We start from the raw sequence: 22,875 nt of genomic DNA on the forward strand, positions 1-22,875 counted from the left end.
ATAGTCCTTTTTCTGTAGAGCAGATTTGCTCAGTCCAGTGCTGCACCAGAGGAAAGAAGCAAAAGGGTCAGAGAAAGAGTGAGGGAGACCTTCCATGCTCTCCATCCATGGTACAGCTGCTGTCCCTCCACCCCCTCCCACCACAGTTGCAGCCTGTCAGGTTCTCCTGCCAAGCTGGGACTCCACCCTTTCACCCATGTGCTGGGTAATTTTGGAATCTGCAGTACAGCCCGAGACATCCCACATGATGAGAGACCACAATTGTGGGGTGCCCTTGTCTGAACCTGGGAGTCCAAATGACTTTCAGAGCTGTTTTTCGAGCTAGAAGTGCATCATGAAATACCACCTGTTTTTTGGAATACATCCTGAGACTGCACATGTCCTAAAATAGATTCTGTTTTCCTCTTCCGCTTCTGTTTTCATTAGCCCCAGGTTCTGACATTCTGTTCAGAGATATTTTCAGTATTGAATGCATTAAGATAACATAAATTCCAAATCAAACATCTCATTCAGCATATTTCCTATTTAAATTTCTCCCGTGCATTTTCCCTGTAGTTATCTGAGGGTTGGTTTCATTATTTGTATCAGCTGTCTCGTGATAACTGGTTTTGCAAAAGAGCAAAAAACGAATGCTTGTAGAGAAAATAGAGAAAATTTGTTGCTTGCACAGCCTTGTTTCAATTCAGTGTTCCTTCCGTCTTCTGAAGTTTATTGATCGGGAGAATGTTAAAGTTGTTGAATAGTTTGTTTTCATTTCACAAATGTGAATCAGGATTATTGCAGAAAAACAGGAATGTATTCATCATTAAGATTTGCTTTACACATTCATTTATTTTTTAATCTATAATTCTTATTGAACTAAGAAAACTCACAGGAATATATGTATCTCCACCAAGAGCAAAAAGAGCCTGATTGAGGCAGATGGAAGATCAGCAAAGCACTTCACACCAGTGCAAAAAAACAAACTTCTTGCTAATACTGAGAAACACTGGTTTCTCAGAGTTGGGAAAGGTACTGGGGGGATTTCCTGCCTGCTGAGGGGCTCAAAGACACTTGGCTAAGGTAGAAATGCTGCAGCCATTTAGAGCATGGTGTTTTTCAAGTCCTTTGCAAACAGATACAAACTCTGCAGCTCTCTGCTCCTTCTGAACTGGGAGTGTGGTAGCTCCCAGTGTGACCAGGCTGGGGACCTGGCTGGGCCAGAGGAGACACAGCATCGTGCTGATGCAGGAATTTTGTCCATGGCTCAAGTCCTCAAGTTTGCCCATGGCTCACGTCTCCCCCAGGGACCAGAACAAACCCAGCTCTTTTTTTAAAGCCATGTGTGGCTCCATCTCGAGTCAGCTCAGGTTCTTGCTGGGACCACTTTGCATCTCTCCAGCACAGCAGGCTCATAAGTTGGTCCATGTGCTCAGACTTCTCAAATGCACTGTGTTCGAGAGGCACCTTCCCTCTTTTCATGGATGCTGTTGGATTTGATGATCACAAAATGAGGTTGTGTCTGGTTTTGCTGTCTCTCTTTGCCTCCCGCTCCTCCTGTCAGGTCTCATATCATTATATTCATCCACTGTTGCAGATTTTCTTGTGTGAGCAGTGTGTGCCTGCCCCTCTACCCATTCCCTCCCACCAATATAACAAATGTAAAGCTGGGCCCTACGAGCCCTGGGGGGTCACAGGACCATGCAGCTGCAGGAGTCCACCCAATCAAGTAACATCTTTTACACTCATAATGATAATTTCCCACTTTAGCAAAACACCCTGCTGCCAAACTCCAGTGCTAATAAGCCTGCCAGTGCATCAGTGCACTCCCGACAGTATCGAGAATGTAGGGATTGTTTTTTGCAAGGCAAATGAAGACACTGGTGATTAGCAAGAAACAAACCAACAATTCAATACATCACTGGCCACACATACCAAATCATTGATTTTCTGTCCTGCTGGGCAGCAGCTGTTGTATTTGCTCTGCAGAAATGGATTTTTTAATCCTGGAGGGACAAAAAGATGGATGTTTCTCCAAGAACTGGAAGCAGCAGGCAGTTGCTTCCTGCACTGGGCATGGGCATGTTGACGGTGTCCTTCTGAAGCTGCTGAGAAGTCTGATGGGCTTTCCACTATTAAATTCTACTTCTGAATGCATGTGAGTGCAGTGATTGGATGGGAAAAAAAAACTTCCTGTGAGTATCTGTGAAATTGCAGGACAAAAAAATGCTGCCCTAAAACTTACAATCACTGAAAGAATTAGAAGTTAATCATAGATACCCTCACATGACTTCTCTCTGTCTACCAGTTAGGCGTAATCAGCATCCTTCCACATCATCTGTCTCAGCAGTGTCGCTATTTCCATAATCCTCACCCTGCCTGGCTGGATTGAAGTGAGATGTCTGTTCCATAGCATTTCTGTGTCGGAGTCTAGAACACCCCTCTGGCCACCCTGGAGGGTTTGCAGACCGGACAGGGGGGTCTGGGATCTGTACAAGGGGCTCAGCCAGCCTCACACAGAGCCCAGGAGGACACTGCCTCTGATCCCTGCCATGGAGTGAATGCCCACATTGTATGAAGAATCACAAGCTGAAAGAATTCAAAATAAGTATAGTTAGTTTATCACAGAGTGTAAATGTAGAATCTAGGATTTTTAGTATATGGGTTTGAAGAGGCAAGATGGAGGAATTGGGGAGTGGTCCCGTCCTCCTTGTTCTTGTTCTTTTCCCCCATTTTCTGCTGAGTTGTATTACAAGGATTGGTTTAGAGTAGAAATGACATGTTAGCATAGGTAGTAAGTATTGGTAAGATTCTGTAAATAAAAAAGTTCATTGTAGACGGTGGTTGGGTCAGGGAATGGTACATAAGGTCCAGGACCCTCTGATCCACCCCAGTCCTGCCGCGTGTCCTGCTCTGCTGGGGACGCCTTGCAGAGCTGAGAAAGGACTGAGAGATAATGAAAGAATAAACAACCTTGGAAACACAGACTGGGGACTCAGCTTGTCTTCTCTGGCTCTGGCGTGAGACCTTTTGGGCAAGAGAAGCTCATAAGCCTCATTACCTCAGGGAACAGCAACCCCGAGGAGAATCTCAGGGAACAGCAACCCTGAGATTTCTGAACAAAACGCATGACCCCGGGTGGATGGGACAGCAATCTGCTCTGCAGTGAGGTGACACTGATAACTGATAACTGCTCTTGTCCCCTTGGCAGGCACCTACGTGATGACAGTGACGGCGAACGACGCGGACGACGGCACCACGGCCAACGGGATGGTGCGGTACCGCATCGTGACGCAGACCCCGCAGAGCCCCTCGCAGAACATGTTCACCATCAACAGCGAGACCGGCGACATCGTCACCGTGGCTGCCGGCCTCGACAGGGAGGTGAGTCTGAAACCCTCTTGCCAGGCGTTGCTGAGGGCTGCTGGTGTGAAAAGCCCAAACTTTAATCCTGAGCCTCTAAAAGCTCGAGTTGAGGTGTGGAGATCACAGTCTTTGCTTCTGCAGCAGCTGTGGGGCGTCGTGGCTTTCAGGGCGAGCTGGCCCAGGGGGGACACGCAGTGTGAAACAGCTTTCCAAGGAGAGGGTCAGGAGATCAGAGAGCTTTCCAGGTGAGAAGACAGGAAGCAGAGCTGGGGGAGCACGAGGAGCTCCAGCGCCTGCTCCTTCCCCACCTGACGTGGCAGACTCTGCAAGCACAACCTCGGGCAGATTTGACCTTTCCCTACTCCTTGTATTCCAAGAGCTGGGAAGTTGGCTGAATCTTAAGCAGGTAGATTATCCCAGGCAGTGCTGGAGCCTGCGGCAGGCTCGCAGTGGAGGAGGAGAAACAAGTGCTGGAGAGATTGCTGGCAGCCCCCAGGGGGATGGTAACAGAGTACTCAGAGAAGAAATTGGAATTCAGGCAGGAAAATGCTGATTTTATGGAAATGAAAGAACTCTTATTGCCCCCCTGACATCAGCGGGGCCCAGCATTTTAGTGCAGGGCTTTATGGGCAGAGAGAGGTCGTCAGTTTATATTAATTTCAGAAACACAGATTGGGATAACTTGGTGGGAGAGAGGTTTTAATCTCAGCAAATCAGCTCAGAAAAGAGGCAGGTGATAATTAGGGAGGAAGGATAAGGCAGAATGGTTGTCTTTTTTAGTGTTTCTCTCATTGCATCTGAAATATTTTAAAAACTTGCAGGGGAACCACGCACTTCATGTGTGTTCCCTTGAGCACAGGGTCCAGGAAATCACAGCTGGCACATGGTGTGTGGAAATCTGGTGCTGAGTGCCCCAAGCTGAGTACAAGGTTGGGCAAGGGACACTTGGATCGAGGCAGAACAACCAGCTCTGGGCATAATCCTGGGGCTGCCCTGAAGCTACGGGCCATGCTTATTCCCAGCTCTCTCTCCTGCTTTCAGGAGTACATCTGGAAGTGGCAAAACTGTCTGGTTTATTATCATAAAGTTATATTGCCTCTAAGTTGAAAATTGTATTTAAACACCCCCATTACTGTACCTCAGACTGGGTTTTTGTTTTTGTTTGTTTTTCCTGGAAACTTGAGGAAGCTACTAGAGGAGTGAATTTGGGTTTGCTGCTGACATTTCCTTGTCGTTAGGAAAAGGAGACGAAGAGCAGTATTTGGAATGCAGATTTGTGTAAATTAAAATGTTAACAAATCTGACCTATTCAGCTGAAACTCCTATAACTCCTATAACCAAGATAAATTCCCTAGATACCAGTTATTTCTCCAAATGCTTATTGACACATTTATCAGTGCCTGGGACACAATTAAGTTAAGCTGTGGTGATACAGAACCAGGTTTTCAGTCTCCATTGGACCCTTCTCCCTTGCTTCTGCAATGCAAAGCAGGTGTAAAAATAACTTCCAGAGCTATTCCATATCTGAGAGACAGGTCCATGTTCCAGATCCAGCATTTGTCTTTCAAAAGGAAGAAAAGTCATTTCAGAACTGGTGTTCCCAGCTCAGCATTTCTGTTGCATGCTCATTAAATGAGATTTCCTGATGTTCTCAGCATCTCCACTTATATATTGGTTGTTTGCTGGTTTCCCAAATTACCTTCAATCCATGAAAGAATGAGCTGGATGAAGTTTTGGGTTGTTTTGTGTCATGAGAAGTGTTTTGTTTGACCTGTGACAAACCTGTTTTAAGAAAAAGTAATGTATTTTTGCTGCAGCTTCTAAACTCCCATTTCCACAAACCATGGAGGAAATTAAAAACTCAGCCTCTCAAATTGTGCTGGTCTCTCCTAAATGTGTCTGACACTGAAGATAGCACAATCAAAAGCCAAAGTATTAAAATATTGATGGCTTTAAAGTTATCTTACCTGGTTCCCATTAATCTGGATGTAAATATGGTGACAATGCTCTGTGTCCACTCACTCATTATGACTGCATTAATTGAATGGATCCCCAAGGAAGATAAAGTTAATTGGACTGAACTTCATAAAAATTATTAAAGGAAGACAGTTTAGTATCAGCCTGATGTAAACCTGGATGGCTGAGGGTGAGAAATGCCAAGGGTGGAACAAAGGAACACTTACCCCTTGAACTAAGAGGGAAAATGATAGGGATTTAGGGTCATCAGGGTTCAGAAGTACATTCAGACAGCCAGGTCTTGATGAGAAGGTTAAAAGCAGATACTTGCTGCAGGAAAATAGAGTAACATAGGAAATCTGCAGCTGATTTAATGAAATTAGGAGGGAAAAAATCATGTGATGGTGGGAGAATAAAATGTGTGGATTATAGGGAAGCCTATGAATGCATGAGATGAACAAGTTGTGGCAAAGTTCAGGGGTAGGAAGGGACCATAGCAGGTGATTTAATTTACGGGAGGCTGCTGCAGAGGGGGTGGTACTGCACGAGATGCTGCCAGACTGACAGCTTCATTTAGCAGCACATCCAAATTCCACATTTCATTAAACTGGGGGTTTTCTTTCCACTGGAAAGAAAATTGTGAGAGGCAAGAAATGGTCAGGTGAATCTCGGACACAAGCAGAACTTGCATATTTTTGTTTGCCATCCTGAAAGGTAACATTTCTCTGTATAACCTTGCAAAAGCCACCAGCTCTGTTCCACGTGTTACTTTGTTCCTTCCACTCAGCCCAGGGTCCCAGGTGGGATCAAGCCCAGACTATCGGTCTGATGATGCTCCTGGTGCAGTAACTCAACCCCATCACCAATTTTGATTTCTCTGGTGGCAGAATATCTGTCTCAGTAGCACAGTAAACCTGCACTGGGGCTATAGTGTAGGCAATATCATCCTCTGAAGAGCTTCCCCTAAATATTTTATGAACACGGACTTTGAGCAAGCAGGAGGGAAAAAAAAAAAAAAAAGGCATGAGAGAAAAGGAAGTGGTTGATCCCAGGCTCTGCTGGCAGGCCAATAAATGTTGAGACATCTCAAATGTCATCTAGGTTTATTTGAGATAATAAGCATTTCAGCACTGCGGTGCTTGTAGTGTTGTGTTTCTAACTTTTTGAGATGTCCCTTAGAAAAGAGTCCCTTCCCAGCACATTCATCTGGTGCTGGAGAAGTGAAGGCAGTCAGGAGCACTGAGTTGCTTCTTCCAAATTTCTGTATGTTTGTATTTCTTTTGAAAATGATTTGATCTCTGCTGCTGCAAATGTTTTTAAAAATATATGAAATCCAATCCTATGATTACTGCGCTTGGCTTTCTGAAAACGTGATGTTGCTGGTCCTTCTCAAGTGAGTGAAAGATAAAAGGGAGAGCCTGCCAACAACTGAGTTAGAGGTTTATTTTATTTATGAATGAAATGGCAGAATTTTTGTGGAGAAGTTCTTATTAGCAGAGACAGTTGATTTCCAACACTCTGGGTTTGGTGCAGCCAGACATATCTGATAGTGCAGAATTTGAAATGTTGTGTTAAAGAAGAAAATAACAAACAACCGTACACTGCTCCAAACAATGAGCAGGGGTTGTTTTTACTATCTGTAGTAACTATTTTGGGTAAATTTATCTCCAGGTTATTGCAATAGCTTTTCAAAACCTCCTTGTTCATTCAAATGCTGGCTGGGAGTAAACAAGGCAGTGCCCTGCTGCAGGAATGACTTTTGAGACTTGAGTCTGCTGTGAAACATCCCCAGAGATGGACATCCACCAGTCTGAGATTACCCAAAGTGGGTTCAGGCTGGGTTTGTCTCTTCCAGCCAGACAATCATCCAAGTGTGGCCAACAGGTAACTCAGGCTGAGCCTGGCTTTCTCTGCCAGGAAACTTCCCTCTGACAGTGGAGTCCAGCAGCTTCATCCACCCCTGGAGTACAGCAGAAGGAATTTATTCTGCTCTAAATCACCATGGCCCACACTGATCATTTCCCTCGCTGCATACCAATGTGATGCTCTGCAAAGCTGCCTCTCCTCCTCCGAGCAGGGCTGTGGAACATCTGCTGCAGCGTGAGGTGAAGAATCCCACCCACACCAGTGATGGATGAGCTTACCTGGGCAGACTGTCACTGGTGTGTGCACTGACAGAATACAAAGAACGAGGGAAAGTGGCATCTAAATGGCTTGACTGCATCCTGAGAGCTTCTGTTCCCATTTTTCTCAGATTAGCCTTCTCTGAGGAGCAAGAGGAGTAATGCAGAATTGCTACAAGCATGTCACCTTCTGACATGCACAGTCCAGCGTCCACCCTGTTTGCTATTTGTATCTGTTACAGGAGTTCTTTAAAGTGAGAGTTTTCATGTTCTTTTCACTACTTTTTCCAGAGGAGAACTAAAAGAAGGTTGTTAGACACTGCAGAGCCATGAGTATCTTGCTTTTCAAGATGAACTTCCCATATCACTGCATCAAAAGATGCAGAAAAATGCCTCCACAGCTGAACTCACAGGAGGAGAACCAGAGTGAGAGATTAGTAATTATTTTGCCAGGGAGGCAAAATGAATGAATTTGGACCACGAGTCCTTCTGTTTAGCTTCCAGACTCCCAGGCTCCCCAAGTGTTTCCCAGTGGCTGGGATGATGAAAGACTTTAACAGACTTCCAGGGTTAAGTGGCTTTTCCACTTCTCACAGCATTCAAATAAGGATGTGGAGTCCTTGTGGAACACGTCTTCAAGCCAGACATAAACTACCAGAGTCTTAGCAGGGATAAGCAGGTAAAATACCTCAGCATCCTCTGTCAGACTGTGTTTTACTTGTCCTTTCCAGCCTTGGCTCTGATGTGGTTCTGCCACATCAGAAATGTTCCCCTCTGCCCCTGGGGACAGTTTGCTGTCACACAGCAGGCTCTGCCCTTGCAGCCACGTGCCATCCCAGGGATTTGTGGAGCACAGAGTCACTCTCAGGGATGAAATCCACTCTGTGCACGTCATTTATCGTGAACACTGCGTTATCCCTGATACCTTGTAATTTTTCAGGGCCATGTAACGAAAATGTAAATACTGAAGCTTTATGTATTAATGTGCCTGAAATCATTACTTAAAGATAAAACTGGTTAAATTATTCAGTTATAAAATTATCCCATTTCCACAGCAGCATATCTTGTCAAAGGAAGAGCTGATTAGCCATAAGCTGAATTTAGCCAGCAGATTTATGCTGGGTTCTGGTTTATGTTTCTCCATTGTACATAGGACTGATTTGAGTTTGCTCCATCATTCCAGTGCATTTATTTTCTCATTACAGACAAGAATGACCTTTCTCAGCAAATTATGGTGAGGAGCACTACTACTCCTCAGTGAAGAAGATTCATTTTATTAACCCTCTCAGTGCTTTTGGAAGTGTGTTGTGCACTCAGTGGAGGGCCACTTGCAGTAATTTGAGATACCAGAAGTTAGCAGAGGGGGCTGGAATCTGTTTCTGGAATGATCTGTACCTTTTGGTCCTCTGCATGATTGCTGCAACTCTTTAAACAAGAAGCTGACAATCAGTTTTAGAGCTCCTGTGTATGGAAAGGGCTTTTTGATTACTTTTCCTTTAAAAAAAGCCTGATAGCTAGGTAGACTAGAAAAAGTGATAGAGGAAAGGCTCTAAGCCATGGCCTTGGAAGAAAATAGCTTGGGTAGGAAAAAAAAAAGTGGATATGATAGGAGACACTTTTAAAGAATAAAAGACCTTTCCAAAGAAAGAGGCTGGTAAATAGCTTGAAACCTGTGGGAGTCCTATGAGCAGACAGCAAAACAGCCACGGTATTTATCTCCCAAAAAGGTACACCAGGGGGATGATCAGGACACAATTTAACAGGCTGGAGATCATCTGGCTGTACAAACTGAGAATACGTTGGCACAGTTTGGCTGTGAGTCTGTGTGAGCTCAGCCTGGCTCTGTGATCTGCTTACACTCATCTTGGCCCTGTCCTGTCCCAAGGCCTTTCATGCCCCATCAGATGACATTTTTAAATAATAATTTATAAATAATAATAATAATGACATTTTTAAAAAATAAAGAGGATCAAGCAGAGCAGTAGGGCTGGTTGTTCTGTGTAGGTTTTCAGCTCTGGCCCCAGTGCACTGTGTCCTTCCTGAAGTTGTGCACAGGAGGATGCTCCAGCCTCAGGACTGGGCTGTAAATGGAAACCTACAGCCAGTCCACCAAGAACAAGGCCCTTTGGCTGAAACAAAGAGTTTCCTCCCCCTGAGGCAGTGCCTATGACACCATTTACTGCCTGCCACAGTAGCTCCCAATCTGGTTTTGTAATTCTTTCTCCCATTTGGCTTAGACACTCTTCATACACCCAGCTTGCTTTTGGTATTGCCAGCATTTAGATGCTGGAGCCTCTGGAGGAGGTTGTACTGACTCACACTGGAGCTGTAATGACTTTTTATTCATATTCGGGTGAGCTGTTGAAGAGACATTACCAAATTGAAAAGCTGCATGATTTGGGGTTGAACTATTCAGATAAAACAAAGCTTTGAGTTTAGTTGGATCCAATTATAGAGTCCAAGCAAGAATAGGACTGATACCCCACCTAATCAGTTCCTTTCCTTTAAATATGGAAATCTTCAGAGCCTCTCCTATAAGAATATTCCACATATACTAATAGTCTGTAGATCCTTTTATTTCTTCACACACATTTAATATGTTCAGAGAGTTCTGGTACAGTCTGGTTGCACTTGTTTCAAGTTGCTCATGAAATCCCACCTCTGACTACAGTGGGTTGGTTTATACATTATTCAGTAGTAAAATCCCAGCTGAATAGGGAGGAGGAAAAAAAAAAGTTAAGTATCGGAGTGGAAAGCTCACCAGGTCCTTAGCATAATCTCTCTGGTTCAGACCTGCATTTCTTTTTCTATTTGAGCTTGTCTTACAGTGGAGAAGAGTGTATCATTCCAATTTCAGATAGAAGACTACCTGCTCAGCTCAGGCAGATTTAAAGTTTTTCTTTTGGTACATCACATGCTTTCCAACAGCCCCTTCCCCTCTCTAAAGGGATTATTGTCTAAATCTGCACCAGGTCAAGTGAAATAATTAAACACAAGCTGGCTCCACTAATTAACTTATCCACAGACCATTGTCTGTTATTAGCATTTTAAAGAGAGGCTTTGTTAACTCCTTCTTCCTAGACCTAGTACCACTTTTTTGATAGCAGGATTCATTCCTGTGAGCATCTTTGGCTCCATTTCTTGATTAAATATTGTCTTCAGCACATTTGCCAGAGCATGAGTGAGTTTATGGAATGTTTCACCCTGCATCAGTTACTTTTCTTAACTGGGCATAAGAAGAAGGCAGCTTGAATGCAAAGGACTGTGACTGTCAGAAGACCAAATACAGAGCCTTGTATTCTGAAATATTCTTAAAGTAGAAAGTTCTCAGTGTAAACAGCAGAGAGGCTGTTACATGCTTTGTAAAGTATCATTTAAATCGTGATGTATCTAGTGTTTTTATAGTACATCTCATCTGGAACAGTGTCAGGATCATGGCGTTTGTATTTGCAGAGGAAGTAATACTTCCAAAAATACAGAAATGTGTGCACAGGGACAGAAATGTGGGCGTTTGCTGTTCTGCATCATGAATACTGTCTATTTCCTTGAGTTCTGTACTAATTAGTACCCAGAAAAGTGGCAGAAGGTGGCTCTTTGAAGGGGAGGACTGTTCTTGTCAGACACTTGTGAGCATCGCTAGGCTGGCTATAAATAATCACAACATCAGGTGCCGAGGTTTGGGCTATTCTCCATTCACTGCAGGCTGAGAGAGGGCTCGTGGATAAGGCCAGCCAGGTGTCACGTGCAGGCAGGATGGAGCTGTGTGTTATTCTTCCCAGAAATGCACATTAAAGCATCTAGGAGCTTGTACTAGCACAGCCAAAGCAGTGAGGCAGTTTGTTCTTTTGTCATGGTAACCTCACCATTTTTCTTCTAATTTTTAGGCTAAATATTTTCCTTTCATTGTTGTTCTGTTATTCCAGTTTCTAAAAAATTCTGAGAACTTTGTGTAAGAAATCCTCATTAAACAGAGTACATGTCAGTACAATCATGTTTTATTCAAGTTATTCATTTTTTGCACTTAAAATGCTTTCTGTTCCAAATGCCTTTCCAGAGAAATAAATGTGGTTTTCAGTTTAAGTAAACAGGTCGCATACTCAGTGACCTCAAATCTGATGGCTCAAATTGAGAAGGGGAACTAATTACATAAAAATTCAGTGACTCGTATTATCCAGATGTTCAATAAGTCGGTCTTTCCAGCCTTATTTACAGATGCCTGAAGAATAAAATAGATTGTAGTTTCCTATTCATACCAACATGGAATTCACCTCAATTTATAGGGAAGGCTCTTGTTTTAATGGTTCAAGGTTTGGGCAGATGCCCAAGGAGGAGTGAACTGACCAGACTGATTGCAGCTGCCTGAGGATGGGAATTGGGGTTTGTAAGTCAACAGCAAATGACTCTTGCAGAAGTGGGAAGCTTTTCTGCCAGGTGTCTGCTGTTCTAAAGGGAGGGTTTGATGCTACCCAAGCAGGAACATGACAAATAAAATGCCTGCTTAGGAGTCACTGTGGTCACCTTCTGAAGGTGAATTCCAGAGAGCTCAGAGGAGCAGCATCCTTGTCTCTTGAACTCAGGGCCAGCCCTGCTGTTTGCTTGCAGCAGAGCAGAGCTGGCCCAGCCACAGAGATCTCCTGTGATCAAAATACCCTGCCCTGCATTGGGTGTGTTTTGCTCACAGGGGAGCCTGTACTGATGTGAAGTAGTAGATGAGAAGATACTCCACGCATTACTCATTCTGGAAGTGCTTTGTTTTGGAGATGTGTATGTTTCTGCAATTATTTTAGCCATTAAACTTCAGCCCTGAAAATGCTTTCATCTTGGCTGATTCCATCTTTTTGTGGCCATGGCAATGCAGAGGAGTGTGATGGGAAATGCATTACTGGATTTGTAAATTATGTGCAGTTCCCCCGTATGTGTGATATCAGAAGACGATGTTTGACGGAGAAGGTAATGAACAGTATTTGCTGGTAAATCAGCAGCTAGATGTGGTTTGAAAGAAAGCATATTTCAGCATAAAGAGACAATCTGGAAGGGTTACCAGTGCTGTGCACTATCAGAAAATCTGCCCTACAAATGAGCAGCAGAGCAGCTTCCCCCAGTGAGTGCTGGAGAGGAACTGGGTGGCTCCATGACTTCAGGATATCAGCTCTTTACAAAGCAATTGAGCAAATTTCCCTGGAAAAATAGGCTGCAGGGAAACCTGCCTGCCAACAGATGCTTCTTAGGGTAGGTAGCTCACCCCCAGCTCCTTTGAATGTGGCCACATCCCTGAGAACCCCTGAAGTGAAAAGGGGGAGAATCTCTCAGCTCTATCCATCAGATTAGGAATTGAAGCATCAGCAATCATTTACGTAGATGATCCTGATTAAGCAGGAAACACCCCACAACATTTTTCCCCACCCCCAGATGAGGACAAAATAATGATTTTGGTTTTGAATTGTAATTACCAGTCAGAAAATAAAATCTGTAGAGATTTAATTTTTTTTAATAGCTGCAAAAATGTCGCATTGATTTTGGTCTTTTAAAATGATGTTTGACATTTTGAAAGATCAATTTTTGTCAAAGTTAGCTCAGACCATTAAAACCATTTTTACATTCCTTTGCAATGTAAAAATAAATTCCAAGTGAGGGAGAGCTTTCAAGTGCCCGTCCTTGGGAGCAGTTTCATTCTTAGCATCTTGTGATGAAAAACCACTTTGTCATAATATTCTCCACCAGTTTTCATCCTCAGGCCCCTTCAGCTCTCTATATGGTCTCTGCCACTCCTGTCATCCAACCATATCAAAATGGGTATTTAGGGATGTTCTTCTGAAAACTAATTCCAGTGTTTGCAATAAGAGCTGCTAATGTAACTCAGAGTGACCATTGCCTGCAGTATCAGCATCTTCAAAGGCTGACTGACACATTTGAGAAATAGATTTTGTGTTACTCTGCTGACCCCAGAGTCTGTGCCATGGCAGTTCAGAGAGGGGCACAGGCACAGTCCTTTCCATACAACTTCATAGGGAATAAGGCAAGCTAAATTACAGATTTCATATCCAGATGTGCAGGGGAGCATTCAAGGAAAATGCATCAAAACATCTTGCAAAAACTCATTTAAAGTTACATAAATTATTGTTTGCGTTTTCACATGCAGTTATTTTCAAGTCTAACCAGCTGTATCTGATTGAAGTAGCCCTAAATAAATAGATGGTTACATAAACACAACATTTGTTTGGGGATTTTTTCCCAATAAGGTCTGGGCCCTGTTTGCTTCGCAGTGTTGCACAGACTGTGAGAAGGAGGTGTCTGAATTTCAATGGGACATTTTGACACAGAAAATCCCATTCTTAGTATGTTTGGAGTTTCTAAGTCATATGGTGACAGCTACCTTAAAAGAAGACACAGTAAATAGTATGGCACATGTTTTGCAGAGAAGTTGGAATGCAGGCAGAAAGTCCAAAGAGATGATCACATTTCATTTCACGTTTTTCACCCCATTTCAGTACATCAAGCCAGTGTCTGGGGCGTGCTGATGCTCTGAGCAGGCATTCTGCTGGCAGGCTCCCCAGCAGCAGTTTGTTGGGAAGGGCTGGTGTTAGCTGTTCCACGAGAGCCCTTTGTCACGATCCAAGGCGATAATGCCTCACTCTCCGTGTTATCATCTGTGTTATCTTCTCACAGATCAATTACCTGATAAAGGGTGACCCTGAGGCAGACCTCGGTTACTCACTCCTGCAAGTCCAGTCCACGAAGTTCAGAAGTCCTTAAGCACCTCTGAAGTGCTTTCTAGCAGGTCCCAAGGTTCTATAAATGAGGAAATAAACCAAGTGACTCAAGGCACAGAGATGCTCGTCTGTGCTGCCTCTGTTCCGAACCAGAATAAAACATGAAAGAATAATCTGAAAGACGTGACAGGTTTTATTGAAGAAATAATCAGAGAGTCACTTATCAGAATCAGGAAACCTGCTTTATCCTTTGTTGCATTATAAATAAGAATTATATTTGTTCTAGGGAAACAAGCCTGGAGTACACTGCAAGACATTATTGTGAGTGATGCACCGGGAGGAACTGAATAAATACTGCCTGTCTGCCCCATTAGGTGGTTTTGTTTCTTACATTTCTCAGATTCCTTTACCAGGAACGAGTTGTTTTATCATTTCAGAGGTGTACTCAGAGGAGAGCCATGATTGGTTTGTTTGTGAGGGCCTGAACTCCAAGCTGACAAAAGGGAGGGTGCCAGGCGAGGAGTGTGATGGTGGGGAGGAGGCAGGGGCTGGGGTCCCCAGGTGTGCCCCAGCTGCTCGCTGTCCATGGGGCTCTCCTGCTGCAGGGGCAGCACTGTTGGCCAGGGCAGCCCATGGTGGTGTGGAGGAAACAAGAAGGAACAGGAAGATAAAAGGGAGAAACAGAAATGGAAGGAAGAGACATTTCTAGGGATAGAAGAGTAAGGAGGGTGGAAGAGAGAAGTTTACTTTTTCCATTCTTGCAAAGGTTGTTAGCTGTGGATTTGAAGGGTTATAGAGAAGGGTTATCCTAGACAGAACAACACACATAGTGCAGCATCCTCTCATGATCCAGGCATCTGTCAGAGCTGCAGGCACGAGCTCTTGGAGCTGTGTGTGCCGGTTACGTCTCGCGCTAGGTGATTAGATGTAAAATTACACAGTATCATCCCAACTTGGAACATAAACCCCACTTCCATGCTCTGTCTTGACTGTTCATAATGTTTCTTGGCAGAAGTTGCTGCAGACACCAGCTTTCAATCCTTCCAAATGAAATGTCAGTTGATGGCAGCGCCGCCGTCAGCGGGAGCGCCCTGCTCGCCGCGCTTCCCCCGGCGCTGGGAGCGGCTCTGCGCCTCCTCAGCTGGCTGATGAGCAGCTCAGCTGGGAGCAGTTTCCAAAGAGATCTTTGACTTTCTTTGGCTTCCCAGAGGAATTCGTAATTATTTCCTCCTTTATCATGGAGTGCAGCTGGAGTCTTCGGCTCCATTAGAACTGCCCTGGTAATTTCACAGTGTGAAATTTACGGCAAACTAGGGACATTAACGTTAAATAAATTTATGCAACAGCAACCCTCACCCAAGTCATTAAAAGTGTGTGCAGTTTTTAATGGATGCTTCAGCATGGCATTTGATAAGTTTGTTCATTTCTTTTCCCAGTCTGTTAATTATACATACACACACACACACATTCTTCTGCCAGAGGTATTGGTGGAAGCTGGCTGTGGCCACGGATGTCACCTCCTTGCAAACACTTTAAGCGTGGCTGTAATCCCAACCTCAGTGGAGTGAGGAGAGGCTGTCACCAAGAGTGGACTGGAGAGGGGGAGAAGTGTGAGAGTGTGGATCTGTGTGCAACTCCAGTAATCCAATTGCACTGTGTAGTGATTCCGAATCACGTCTATTTGAAAAGACAGGATATCATAAAGGCTGCTAATATGGTGGAAAATTGTATTAAGCTGAGACAAGACAAAGTTGATTACGTGCACGACTAGTGCAGATGTGCCTGGCACTGGCTGTTTATGCATATTGATCAATCTTAAATACAGCAGAGCAGGCGATGGGATGGGGTTTCTATGGTTATTGATTTTGGTTCAGCTCCTTGGGCTGCCATCAGAGGCTCTCACATCCCACTGCCTTGACTGGTACGAGCCCTGATCAGAAAGCTTGATAAGAGAGCAGGCACAGGGCTGGTGTCCTGGCCAGAGGAAACGTGCTGGGCATGTCCTTGGAGCAGCAGACATTCAGGAACACCCCTGCTCTTCAGCCCTGTGGAGCCAGGTGTGGAATTCACGGGGAGGCTCCAGCTGGGCTTTTGGGCTGCCTTGCTGGATGTTCCAGTGTGGGCAGTGCAGGAGCAGCCTGGAGTGCTCACGAGGGTCACTTTGCTGTGTGATCTGCTTCGCTTCAGTGTGCTGAAGGAGGAGGCTTGGTTTCCTAATTGTTTAATTTTGGCTTCTATAAACCTGCTGGAGCAGAACTGTTGTTTTTCCACCTCTCCCACATTCCGAGCAGTGAAGCTAGAAGCAGGAGGTTTTCATCCTGTGCTTTGGCTGTTGTCTCCTTCCTCGGGAGTCTTTATTAAGACAGTTTTCTTTAGTCCTGCTCTGCCTGGAGCCACTGACCTCTACCCCCAAGCAGTCTGGCTTCCAATGGCTCTGTGACTCTGCTGGCATGAGCCATTTAATGGCTTGCAACTGAAAGAAAGGAGGTTTAGATTAGATATTAGGGAAAAAACCTTCCCTGTGAGGGTGGTGAAGCCCTGGCACAGGGTGCCCATTGAAGCTGTGGCTGCCCCATCCCTGGAAGTGTCCAAGGCCAGGTTGGATGGGGCTTGGAGCAACCTGGGATAGTGGAAGGTGTCCCTGCCTGTGGCAGAAGATGAGTTTTAGGGTGCCTTCCAACCCAGGCTGTCCATGATTCCATGATTCTGTGATCACTGGCATGGAGCTTGAAACATGATGTGGGAGTCAAATAAGAAGCTGGTTTTCTAATAAACAAAATATTTAGGAGTGAAGATAATTAAGCATCTAGCAGTCAGTAAAAAGGATTTGTGGATGTTTGTCCTGGGAATTCCCTAATATCCCAGTGCTGAGGGTTTTTATATGTATGGGCATCTCCACCTACCGTGGCTGCAGCCTGTGCAGGTGAGCCTGCTGACACAGGTGAGTTTTCATAATTGTGGTTTAGTCCTGAAAGAGGAATTTGTAAGCACATTGAATTGAGTGCATATAACTTGCTTTGATTTATATTTGAGCTGAGGTGAAAGAACTCTATCTGTGATTATGGACATCAAAGACAATAGATTGAAATTCAGTTTTCTAATGTACACATCATTTATCAAATCTCTGCCCAATAATGCCAACATTGGCTGCACAGAAATACAACATGATGGATTACCTGCTACTCACCAGCCTTCTGAAGGCCAAGGAAGATAAACACAGGATTCTTGTAGAAATGTCAAGTTCAGGCTGGGGAGAGGGACTGAAATCAAAAACCCCAGGGCAGTTAGCAAAATTCATAAGCAGGGTGAGAATTTCAGGGACCTTATAGTCCTCAAAGGAAACAAGTTTCTTTGTTTCCTGCTGTCACCAAGAGCACAAGCAACCCACCTGCTGCAGGCAGAACGTGTCACCTTTTGCAGGATTTGGCCTGGTTTAGTGCCTGATCTTGAGATGCTGATGATCTAAAAAAAGCACATTTTTACATCTAAAGCAGCAGTGATCTGGACTTGGATCCATAACAGCCAGTTCTTGCCTGGATTCTGGAAAAAGGAAAAAAAAAAAAAGCTTAGAAATATGAATTTTAAATTAAAACCAGGAAAAAATAAAAAGCAGAAAACACTTTTATTTCTTACTGAGCTTCTATTCAATTCCTGCTTCCTGTGTTGACAGTATGAGCTATACTTGGGCAAGAAAAAAAGGAAGCCCACAAACATAATTGCAACCATGTCTAATTAGGCAGAGCTATGTAAATTTAGCGTTTCTACATGATTATAAATGTCAGGAGAGCCTTAGATAAGACATGAGAGTTTTGAGTATCTCTTGTGTACCTAGTCTAAAATATCCTTATTGCTAATCCTATTCATCTGGAGTTGCTTCCTAATTAGAATATTTATGGGCTAATAAGGAGGTGAACAAGACACTCCAGTTCAGTTCCAAAGGTGAGAGTAGGGATTCATTAGACTCGGCGTCTCTGTTTTGATTGCTGTACAATGTAATTACCATTGTGCTAGACAATCATTTTAGATTTACCTTAACAACAAATGTTTAAGAAGATTCCTGTTGTTCTGTCTCTGTGCCTCGGTCTGCTGAAACCAAAAGCAGTGATGTCAGCAGCTTTGAGAGATTTGGGGGTTCCTGGATGGGTTTTTTTCCCCTTGTTTTATTCTCTGAACTGTTTTGACCTCAGTCTGTCAGTTACTGATGTTTCTGAGTTTTGGCCGTGCCAGCTAAAAGTGAATCTGGTTTGCATATTTTATGAATTCATGTTTTATGAATTTTATATCACTAGGGCCTGCTTTATAGGAAATGCTTATTTTGATATTTTGGTGGGTTTTTTTCAGAATTTTCACTTGCATGTCTATAGCCAGTGACCTGATATAAAACAAGTTTTAAAGTCAGATAGAGTTTAGCTGGTTTTAGGTTATACTACCATGGAAGCACTTGGGAGTGCCTAACATTCAGTGACTCTGTAATTTTTCTTCTGGAAGGTTCTTCCCCACCAGGAGCTGCACTGAGCCCAGGCACAGCAGAAGCAGGAAAAATGCCTCCTGCACCCTTACTGAGAACCAGGCACTCCTGAGCTCCATCCCACGGGGTTCTAGACCCTGCTGAGCCACCTCTGTGTGAGGATTTGGGTGCTTCCTTAGTGGGGTCATCCCCTCTTTTTCCCGTTGAAGGAGGGTCCAGTCCTTGCCCTCCCATCCAGCCCAAGAGCTTGCAGAAGACATCTTCCACATTTCCCCCTGCTGCCTCCTCTGGATTTTTGCTTCTTCCAGCTTGCTCCCATTGAGAAGGGCTCCTCAGGGCTGCCTAAGGAGATGTTTTTTCCCTCAGTACAGGGGGGAGCTGGGAGGGTTTCTCTCAAGGTTATTGTTTCCCTGAGATTCTCCTTGGGGTTGCTGCTCCCCAAGGTGCTAAGGGTTCCCCCAGGGTTGCTGTTCCCTGGGAGTTTCCCCTGGGTTGCTGTTCCCAGAGTTAATCAGGTTTTCAGTCTTCTCTTTGCCCTAAGTGTTACACACCAGAGGTAGAGACGACAAGCTGAGTCCGCCGGTGCACATTTCCAAGGTTGTTTATTCTTCATTATCTCAGTCCTTTTTCAGCTCTGCCAGGCCTCCCTGGCAGGGTCCCTTATCTTAGTTCTTTCTCAGCTCTGCAAGGTGTCCCCAGCAGAGCAGGACATGCGGGGGACTGGGCGGCTCAGAGAGCCCCACACCTTAAGTACGGTACTTCTGACTTAACTACTGTTTAACACGTATTTTTTATTTACAAAATTTTACCAATACCTATTACCTATACTAACATGTCAGTTCTACTCTAAACCAATCTCTAAAACCCAACTCAGCACAAGATGGGGGACGAGAACAAGAACAAGGAGGACAGGGCCCACTCCCCAATTCCTCCATCTTGTCTCTTCAGCCCCATATGCTAAGAATCCTAATTTCTATATTTATATTCTATAATAAACCATCCACTACTTATTTTAAATTCTTAGGATTTGTGATTCTTCCTGCATGTGAGTGTTCACTGCCATGGACAGGGATCAGAGGCAGTGTCCTCCTGGGCTCTGTGTGAGGCTGGCTGACCCCCCTGTACAGATCCCAGACCCCCCTGTCCGGTCTCCAAACCCTCCAGGGTGGCCAGAGGGATGTTCTAGACTCCGACAGGTTTCCATCCCCAAACCCCTGGCAGTGCTGCTCAGGCCAGGCACGGCAGGGCAGCTCCTGATGGATTTTAGAAAGGACAAGACACAGAGTTTCTGTTCTCCCTCCCACATCTCCCTTTACTTCAAGCCCCACTTCTGTCTGCAGACCACATCTGTGTTCTGCAAAACAATGGCCATAATCAATACAAATGCTAAATTGTCCCTTTATTTTTGCCAGTGCTGTGGCCACTCTCAAAGTCAACTCCTTTCCAAGGGCAAGCTGGTCAAAGCAAAACCTGGGGGGCTTGATCTGTTCCCTTTTCAGACTGATCTGGTTGTCTGAGAAAACAGCATTCTGTGGCTTTAAAGGTGTGATCAGAAAAGTTGTTAACATGTCAAGTCACGTTACTTCAAGTCTTCTCTGTATAAATTACAGTGAGGTACGGTGATCTCATAAATAATGATAAATATAGCAACATTCTACTGCTGATGGAAATCATTATCAGCCATTATCAACTTTAATTAATATATTCACATTATTCAAATCCAGGTAGGAAATATTCTTTGGCATCAAGTCTAGAGGAATATGGATTATGGCTTTTGTGCAGCTTGAAAAGCAGCTGGCAACAGGGAAGCAGCTCTGGGGAAATATTTTGTTTAGACTTAGGGTCCAGAACATTGATTGTCCCATAAATGTCCCCCACTTTCCATGCTTGTGTGAAAGGCCTGGTAGATACTACCAGATGTTTTCCAGGGTTATTTCTTTCCTTGGGGCACTGCTCCTGCCCCAGAAGATCTTTCTGTTGTTTCTGGCATCTCAGTTGTCTCCGTAGCAACCAGGGTAATGCTGGGGAATACACAATCGAGGATGCTGGAGATGAGTACTGGTAGCAAATGTTCTTTAACATGAGAAATGAGTGAAAACAAACAGAAAATATGGGCTAAATAAACCTCTGCTAGTTCTAAATGGAATGGTTCTTGAAAATTTCCATTAGGACTTAACAGCTCTTTAAATAAATAACCAGTGTGTCCCCTTCCATCTGAGGGTTTCCATCTGTTGATTGTGTTTGTTTGCTTTTCTGCCATTTTGTGAAAATCCCGAGGCCCAGTCCTTCTGCACACCCAGCCCCTGGGTACAGGGCTGAACATTCCCTTTGGAAAAGGAGCTGAAAAACAACATCAGACAAATGTACCCCACCTGCCACTCCAGGAGCTAACCCATAAAATTCTGCATCCACACCTCCTGTTGCCCCTGGAGCGTGGCCAGAGGCCTGTTTGCAGCTTTCCAGGAGCCAGAGGAGGCTTTGTTAGAGGAGGAATTCCCTGTTTATCCACTGTGCTCAGCCTGCCCCACGCAGCCAAGGGCAGAGGGCTCTGCTCTGTGCACACAGGTGGGAAACCTTCCTGAAGAGATGCTCCTGCATGCATCTTACCCCTCTGTGCCTGCCCCCTGATGCCTTATGTTCCAGCTTTCATGTTTTTCAGATTTTGTGCTGTCTAGGGGTGCAGGTCTGAGCTCACATTCAGTGTCAGTGAGCTCTTCACAGAGTAGGGAGACAAAACAAATCCTTTTCCTGCTGAAGACCAAGGACAACTTTCAGGCCCAAAAGCACAAACAGCAGTGGGCTGAAGGCAATAAGAAGGATGAGACCTCACAACCTGGAGTTGTAATGGGACAATTAAACCCCAATATGTAAATGGACCAAAACTTATAAAAATATAAGACCTTGTGACTCATCGTCCATTTTGTGACCATTCTTAGTCCACCTTGGGTGCAGCCCTGTCCAGGCTCTTGTCCTGCCCAAGGTGGATCCTGGAGGCCTTTCAGTAAATATCTGCTTTATTCTCTGGCTCTGTCCAGTCTCTGTTTCAGCTCAGCCCTCCCAAGGCCTCAGTGCCCTCTCAGCATGCCAGGAGCCCAGCTCATGGCATCCCTCCACAGGCAATGCAGAATCTCTGGGATAATCCCTGGCCCTCAGACATGCACCCTCTAATATTGAGACCAAAGAAGGTGCCAGCCTAGGATGGTATTTTCTGTTCCAGACAGAGCAGTGAAAATGGGATCTCTGTGCTGTGTTTTCCATGGGAAAGGTTCCCATCAGTGATTCCATGGGCTAATGGCTTAGTTAGAGACATTAATGACTCAGAGTAAGGACCTGTTACAGCTGGTGTGAGGTAGCACTTTGTTTCTGCTGTCAGATAATACATCTCTAAATCTGCACCGTTCTGACATTTCCTGTGAGAAAAAAAGAAATAAAAAATCCATACAGCTCCCATTAACCAAGAGAGAAGAGGTAAACACTGCTGTTAGTGGGGTGAGATAAAACCTTTTCACTCTGGGACACAAATGTGAGTTCAGCTTATGATAAAATTAAATACATTTCATGATCTCACCTTTCTCCCTACAGGGAGTTAATCCATTTCACAAAATTCTTTACACACACTTACCACAGCCTCCAGCTTCTTCTGAGAGAGACCAAGGACCACAGTCCTGAATCCCTTTGCATTCTGCCTGAGGAGCATGGTACCACCAGCTCCACATGGAGCCTGCTCTTACAGCCCTGCTTCTTTTCTTGCAGTGAAGAGCCTCAGCTTCTGTTTCTTCTGCTTTCCCAGCATGGTTTTGTCTGAGAAGTGGAGGAAATAGAGCAACACACATAAAACATTTACTTGGTGTGATTTCATCCACCTGAACCTGAGGTGAGCTCGGCTGCACAGAAGCTCAACACTGCTGCAGGAGTAGGAGAAATACTAATGTGCTTTTACAAATGTACACATCTCACTGGTATTTTGGAGAGTCTTAAACTTAGAATCTCATCATCTCCTCCTAAATCTGCTGCAGGGCTAAGATGTTCAACTGGATTCTGGAGAAAACAGGGATGCAGTTTTGGGGATGTTTCCCTTGCATTGTACAGGCAGCTGAGATTTTGGGGCGTGGACCACAGATGAGATGGTTTCATTTGAATTCCACATCACAGCCAACACAAAAATAGTTTGTTTTGAGGGAATTCTTCATCACACAGTGTCCATTTTCCTTTGTAATTGCAGAAATTACCAGTACTGGAATAAAGACTATTGTTTGCAATTAACATAGCCTGA

At 44.5% G+C, this 22,875-nt stretch overlaps 1 protein-coding gene across 1 annotated transcript in view; it reads left to right on the forward strand.

Annotated features, from left to right (window-relative positions):
- CDH4 (cadherin 4) overlaps positions 1-22,875 on the forward strand; it is a 426,922-nt gene that overhangs the window by 350,785 nt on the left and 53,262 nt on the right. Inside the window, exon 7 of the mRNA XM_063404276.1 lies at positions 3,191-3,363. Within this exon, the coding sequence (XP_063260346.1) occupies positions 3,191-3,363 (173 nt within the window). The remainder of the gene's footprint in view (positions 1-3,190; positions 3,364-22,875) is intronic.

Source organism: Prinia subflava, chromosome 8 (assembly GCF_021018805.1).
Source record: "Prinia subflava isolate CZ2003 ecotype Zambia chromosome 8, Cam_Psub_1.2, whole genome shotgun sequence".
Taxonomy (NCBI): domain Eukaryota; kingdom Metazoa; phylum Chordata; class Aves; order Passeriformes; family Cisticolidae; genus Prinia; species Prinia subflava.